The 7,675-nt window shown below is 35.5% G+C and overlaps 1 protein-coding gene across 1 annotated transcript; it reads right to left on the bottom strand.

Moving 5' to 3' along the window:
- Positions 1-370: 370 nt before the first annotated feature.
- Positions 371-6,278, bottom strand: LOC137396497 (transmembrane emp24 domain-containing protein 7-like). The gene is made up of 5 exons (XM_068082795.1): positions 6,082-6,278; positions 5,126-5,256; positions 3,733-3,856; positions 1,428-1,543; positions 371-995 (listed from the first exon to the last, which is right to left on the bottom strand). The coding sequence occupies exons 1-5, from the start codon at positions 6,217-6,219 to the stop codon at positions 875-877; spliced, it is 630 nt and encodes a 209-aa protein (XP_067938896.1). The 5' UTR covers positions 6,220-6,278; the 3' UTR covers positions 371-874.
- Positions 6,279-7,675: the final 1,397 nt, after the last annotated feature.

Raw genomic sequence — 7,675 nt, 5'->3', positions numbered from 1 at the left:
AACATAAACAAACATAAAGGTGCTGAGTTCGCCAACAATACTGTTTCTCCTCATTGTCACTGCTGCTATACACTATGCATCACGCGATACTTAAGAGTTGTCTCACCTTTCCAGAAGCATCGGCTAATTTTATGAGTTTGACAACGTAAAAAATACATATAGGTGCTAAAGTCTCCACTAATAATGTTTCTCCTGACAGACTGGTAACTCTGACATTATTTACATGTAAGGATGAAGACCAAAGAGATTCTAGTTTGCATTCTTTTGAAAGATTCCCATACTAAGACGAAACTAATATCAAAGGATGTGAAAACTAATTAATCACATTGCCATGTAAAGTAATAGCACAAGGCAGCACAACTAATTCATGTTTCGTTAATAATCAGAAATGTATTGTACAAATCTATGAAAGTGGAGCGTTCAGGTTCTCTGCTTTTCTTCCATTCATGACATTTGACATCCAATTAGTACAACTCTTTAGAAATTGAATTGAAGGAATGGTGTGAAGTATATTGACTTTTGAAAAAAAGAGCAGTGATTAAACGTTCTTAAAATATATATATTCTTTTAATAAGGCTTTCAAATATCTTTAACTTCAAAGTCAAAGCGCACGCGCCCATTTCCAATGTTTGTAATAATTAAACTATTTTTGTATCTTAAAGAGCGAAAAGCATTCACAAGTTGGCGAGATTCTACATTGTTCCTAGCTTGAAATGATCGGATGAACAATCTAGTACACTAGCCACAACTCCACAAACTAGCAATCATCTAAATTAAAAAGAACCTCCGACAGCGACGCACAGGTCTCTGCCGGAATCGGTGTCATACAAGTAGAATCAAATTAAGCTCTAGTGAATGCACATGACATAAGCATCTAGGTGGAGGCTGGACTGTTCCTGTTTTTCTTATCAGAAAAGAAACTCCGCAGGGTGAACACTTGACATAGCATGACCGCGATTATACAGATGAACTCGCCTATGCTCCACATCATCACCCTGGAGAAAGATGTGTATAACAATTAGCAGGAGAAACAAGTAAAATTCGGGCTGTACACAAGTTGTTGGAAAAACTCACTTAAGGAACTTCATCAGATATAGTGACAGATGTTAGCTTGTTTACAAATAAATGTGCCCTTTACTCGATACATCCAGTGCCCCATGAACACAATGCATTATATTATATATCTACTATAGGCAGACTTAAATGCACAACTGTTAAAAACAAACATTTGTTAATATCTAGAGAAATAAAATGCTATTTCTCTACATAAAGATTTTAAATTTATGAAACTGAGGTTACGGCCAACAATGACTGGGATAAAGAATAGACATCTGAAATACTGCTGTGAAGCTAGCCAAATATGACAGATTTGCTCTGTTCTGTAGCAATTATGAAAAAAAACATTGAACAGGTATGAGTATTCATACCTAGTGTTTATATCCTCGGCAAAGGCTCTGCCACTGCTTTCCTTCAACCTGAAGTGAGTCTGGTAATCAGATACGACAACCAGTGACTCATGAATTGCAACTGCAGACACCTCCAGCTACAAAAAAATATTTTATTTTGTTAAGAAATATACATTTTTGTCTAATGCTAAAGGAAGACAACTCCAATGTTCCACATGCACACCCTTTTAAAAATGCTAATTTTTGTTTACGACGTTGTGCTAACCCTAAGAAAAATTATTTACAAATCTGGCAAGCCTGCATTTGTAGAGGTTTGTGTAATAATATCTTATTACATCAGGCGAGACATGATTCGTGCTAGCTTGATGTTCAGGTCAGAATCCATTAGCATGGATGGAATGTACTAGGATTGAGGCTGTGCTAATCCGTAATAACTAAGGTTGAAGCTGAGCTAACAAAGTTGTCATATGTAGGGAGCTTTGACGATATATATATGACAATAGAATTATCTTGGTCATTACATTCATGACAAGCTTTGCTGCTATTCAAAACATTCAGCTAAATAAAAATAATTGATTTTATTCTTTTCAATACTTCAAAAAAAAATCTTTTTTTGTTAGCATTTCAGTATATTTTTCTAATAATATTTCATGTAGTCAAAATAGTGAGTATATATCTAGCGTTAACAGCTCTAATCCTTACTATAATAAGAGCTGTGTTATGAAAAAGGATTGCCTCCCATGGCAGTCGAACCCAGGGTTTCAGATCCAAGGCAAGCATGCTACCACTCCACCACTTAATCACCTAGCTGCTCAATAAAATAATTAAGCACATACTGATTACTCATGACGATCTCTCATGGACTGCCAAGCGTTCTAATTACAATAATTCCATCTACTTCACAATTTCAACTATCTCGGTTTCGCCGTATCGTGGGTTTTAGTTTCATTTAATATTTATAGTTATGTTTAGAATCCTTTTCTCGGTTTAACAAAATAAATCAAAAACTCAGTACAGTGTACCGTTGTATGGTGTATTTCACTGTCACTATCTGACTCTAGCGCGGTCGACTTCTCTCCATTCATTTAAATACTTTTTAGCAATACCTTGTCAGTGTTGGTAAGACATGAATGTGGAGCACAGTCTACCGCTAGTAAAATCCTTCAGCCGCAATCTGGTTGATATCATCCATAAAAGTTGAAACTACTACGAGAATAGCTCGAGACCGCTTTTCAACTGTTGACTCACCGATAAACACTCCAATTTTGCTATCCTTACATTGATTGGCTCAAGAATATTTAGCAGTCTTGGCCTCTTTGATTCTCGCCAGTCATGCTTCTGCATTCGCTTCTTATTAATGTCTTACAGATTTTAATATTTTATATACCATGTACTATACAAGTACATAGAAGAACATACATACATACGTACATGTACTTACCGTACATACATGTATATAGTGATTGCGAAAGTTGACAAAGCAGTTCAAGTTTTCTGAAGTGTTACAACCATGGCTTCTATTTCAACAAAATCTAGGTTTTACAATTCCCATTTCACAAACTCTACCAAGTAGGAGGAATTATTGTATACATTGTGTGAACATATTTCATGTACTGTCACATGACATTTGTCTTGTCAATCACTGATGGCTGCATATTGTTGAACCTATAAAACTTGGCTTACCTAAACCAGAGCAAGATTTTGGCACAATAGTTTCAAGTTACAGTCACCCCATAGTATGTGCAATTTAGAACAGCGCTAAAGCATTTTACAATACAATTCCCTTCATATAGCTACTCGCAGTATAGGCGCAATATAATAGGACAGTCAGGTTTTAGCTGTAAATATACATACATGCAGTTCCTAATGATCGCTATAGCTAGACTGACACATACTTGATCAGACGAGAATAGCCTCATCATCGTGAATAGCTATAGCTAACGCAACTCGGACAAAAATGTCTAAGCCATCTATTACCTATGTTCATCAGGATATGATCACTCCTAATTACAGGTGTGATCATATCCTGGTGGATGTCTCCATCAGGATATGATCACACCTGTAAACGTTGAAGCCACTAAGGTTACCTGGCAGATACATAAATGAGCAACGGTGCAGTTGTTCGTAGCTAGGGACTGCTAATACTAATATAACCAGTGAGCAAACAGTCTGATAAGACCAGTTGTAACAGTGAAAATGTTTGCTTTTTATAAACATGCACTTAGCAGTATAAATGTCGTGAATGGCCTGGGACTTCGGCTTATAATCAAAATGCTTCTAACCAAAACTTTACCCAAGCAATTTCAGCAAATTAAATAAAACCAACCTGCGTCATCGCTATGTTGGAGCCGGCACCGGGAGAGAGTGGTATAGCCTGATCACCGTCCCCAACCATGAAGTCAAAGTAGATAAGTTTGCTAGTAAATGTGGAGAACTTGTTGCTGAAGCACCTGTAGGCAAAGTGTCAAGGGTAGTATGTACGACATACCGAAATGTTCAGGAACCAACCAAAGAACACACCAGTATAAAGAAATAATCAAACTCGATCCGTGTTTAAAATAGTATAGATCAAATACTGAACCACTCGCAGTTGAATATAAAACAAAATCGCCACATATTAACTATCTATGCACGCTGAGTATACTTACACCAGTACATACTTTATTACTGATAATTTCACAAATGCAAGCATTGTGTTAAAAACACAAACCCAAAATCAATTTGGCGTATATTCCGCTCACAAACCAACTCACACCGAGCATTAACTAGTCCAAGATCAGCATACTACAACACCAGATATGCATCAGATGTTGGTGCAAATAATCTTGTACTTCATTTAATGGTTCCACAACTCAAAAACTTGATGACAAATATATCATGTAATTACAGTACGCATTAAGGCACATGTATTACATAAAGGCGTGTAAACGCAGTAAATTATATGAATGAAACCAAATAAGGTGATAATCCATAGAGGTTTTATTGTCACTCCACCTTTGAGAGGTTTAGCCTAAGTGATAGAGGACACAGACAATGTATTACTAGAGGTGCCAATAGAGAGATGGAACTAGTCTCGTTTTAGCTGTTCAAACTTGAAATCAATATTAATACTTTTTGTTGAAACATTGTATTTTTTCACGTTTGGTCTATAATTATCACAACCGACAAAGTTTTCACTAGTCTCAACCATCCTTATCATCGCTATACGCAGCACTTCTACTCTCTTTTCCATGATAGCTACCAGATGACATCAGAGACTGTAAAAAGACAATCTGAAATGGTTGCTAATGCTATGCTACTATTAGTTGTTTCTAAAAGGAGCATTGCCTTCTATTTGTATCACTACCTCTACTCGCAGTCATATTTTTCAAATACATGTATATGACTTTTAAACAAAATAGCTTAATATTACTAAAACATGCATACCTGAACTATTTAAAAAACTGATTGCTTTGTAGAGTGTTTTAGAGATATTAGTAAAAATACATATGCTGCGATCATTTGCTCAAATATTACCTCGGAATGTCAAAAAATGTATGTTGAAATAATCAATGTCTGTTTGCGAAAAGAGAAAAATAAACAAATCTAAGAATATGTTTTCAAGCAAATAGTGTGAAAGGATATTTTTAGTTGTATGACTTCTCGTGAAGTTCAGCATTTCAACGCTATCAATAGGATTATGTAGCTAAAACAAAACATTAGAAAAGCTCAACACATACCATGTATATATACCACTTTCAGTGGTGTTCCATGTGTGTGAATCATACTGTTTTTGACTTTCATCATACAAGATTTTGCCAGAAGGGGACTTTAGTAGAACATCTACATCGAGGTTTCCTCCTTCTATGACCTAGGAAAATATTAGGTGATGTAAGCATAAAGCTACTCCGTTTTAATAGTTACTGTACCTAAATCATCTGCAATATTATAGTAATGCAAATATGAACTACTAACTACTGTTGTTGTTAAAACTTCAATCTGATAATGAATATAATTATTTAGAGTAGAGCGATGAGAACCTTTGCTTTAAAACACCTTGCTTTAGAACACCTCACTTCCAGTTTCCATCTTTAGAATTGGCAATCATCGGGTAAATCATTGTTTTTTTAAATAGGCAACGTTTGAAGGCTATGTAAGTGTAGACAGCATCCTTTGGTTTTTATCATGATCAAACAGGAAATTTTAACTAAAGCTTAAGGAGAGAAACCCCATATATCTGCTGCAACATAAAAGCTTTAAATGTATAAGTTTAGGCTTTTATTTTTTACTGCTTGTTTACAATCAAGAAAATGTTCTTCGTGAGAGACAACATCCGAAAGATAAATCTCCTAAACAGTTGAACTGGATCTCTTAAATAGATAGGTTTCCTCTTAGCTATTTTATAGTGATGCAGTAATTTAAAGTTTAGGTCACACATTAATACCATTAGAGGTAAGATAACTGACAGAAAGTATGCATTAAGAAATTTTTCTCATATAATTATTCGGCCTAAAGAAATTACAAAGTGTTGTTGCTAATTTACGTAGGTTATTCCGGGCTAGTATTTAGACCATGGTGAAAACATATTGAGGAGTGCAGCTACAAAATCATTATAGCCATAAATAAAAGTTTCATATCTCATGTAGTTTAACTATCCGCAGTTGTTACGTGAAATAACGATTCACATTATACAAACCTGATATTCTAACAAAGTTTCTTCGTATTGTTTAACATCTTCATAAAAACACATGTCATCTTTAGCGTCAAGCATAAATGTGAATTCCGAACCGAAAATATACGATAACTGAAGTAATACAATAAATAATTTGATCATTGTTAAGCAGTAAATTTCCTATTTGTATATTTTAGGTGGTTTTTAAAGTGAATAGCTTCACTCCTAACTTTTTGTATGAACGTATTGCTGCATATCCAAACTAACAAAAAATGAGTCGGTGCGGTGACCTGATGTATCGCGCGTTCTTCTAAAAGATATTTGGCTAATAAAAATGAAATGATAAGTTTCGCTATCACTGAGTTAATGCCGCAATGACGTGGCACCAAAGTTTTGTCCACGTTAAGATAACTCCTGTATATATAACTCCTGTAAGCTGTCAAGTGTCAACGGTTAGGCATATGCTACAATCCAACAATTGGCCACAATTCGTATCCGCTGTGCAAAATTGTGTAAAAGTTTCATTACATTTTCTCCAAAAAAGCCCTTGAGTGTTCAACTATTTCTCGCCATTCTATGACTCTGTTCATTACCTCAGCTTCTCGTCTGGCATATCTTGCTCTCATAAAAAAGTTCAGCTGTTAACTCTTGTTGGGTGATTTGCTGATGCTGCAGATTTTCATTTTGGTGAAGACATTAATCTATATTTTGGTAATTTATGTTAAATGGTTTAATCGGGTACTTTTGGTAAAGTATGAAATCTAAGACTTATTTTTATTGCCTTTTGATTTCAAATACTCAACAACTAAATACCATCTTTTTCACAAACTTCTGGAACTTGTCAGCGGTGAGTGCAACTTGCCAGTCATAAGTGCCCCTTGCTAGTTGTAAGTGCAACTTGCAAGAAGTGCCACTTTCCAGTAAGCAGTTGTAAATTCCACTTGCCAGAAGTGCCACTTGCCACTAAGTAACTTGCCAGTTTTGAGTGCCACTCGCCAGTTGTAACTGTCACTTGCCAGTTGCAAGTGCCACTTGTCAGTTGTGTCACTTCCCAGCTGCAAGTGCCACTTGCTAGTTGTAAGTGCCACTTGCCAGTAAGTGCCACATGTAAGTTGTCAGTGCCACTTGTCAGTAAGTAACTGGCCACAGTGTATGTGAGAGTTTTTTTTATTCAACATTTCAATGACAGCTTTAACAACCGGCTATTCTTTTTAGAATTTTTTCCCACCGAGACTTTGTTTGACAACTCATCTTTCAATGTACTACATATATATCCCTTACTAGATTCTGCATAGCCTCCACATACAAATACCTCTAAACTGTTGCACTTCAATATATGTATTATTTATGAGCTCTCCGTGGATGTTGAGACACGGTATTCAAGCATCTTTATTTATACATGAAAGCTTTGAACCGTTTGTTTGCTTTGTTTCACAGAATTATTGAGTATTGATCTAATATACATTCAGTGACATCGATTAGACAACGTTAGCCCAAAACGGTAGACATCAGACAAAAGAGTGACAAGTTCAATTGGTTTACGCAATTATGAAATATTGATCTGCAATAGATGAATAACAAACAATTTATCACTTGTCTTTTTTTATGGAGAGCATGA

The sequence above is a fragment of the Watersipora subatra genome, chromosome 5 (genome assembly GCF_963576615.1).
Source record: "Watersipora subatra chromosome 5, tzWatSuba1.1, whole genome shotgun sequence".
In the NCBI taxonomy this organism is placed as follows: domain Eukaryota; kingdom Metazoa; phylum Bryozoa; class Gymnolaemata; order Cheilostomatida; family Watersiporidae; genus Watersipora; species Watersipora subatra.
Note: the sequence above shows the minus strand (reverse complement) of the source record. Positions and strands in the feature narration are given on the sequence as shown.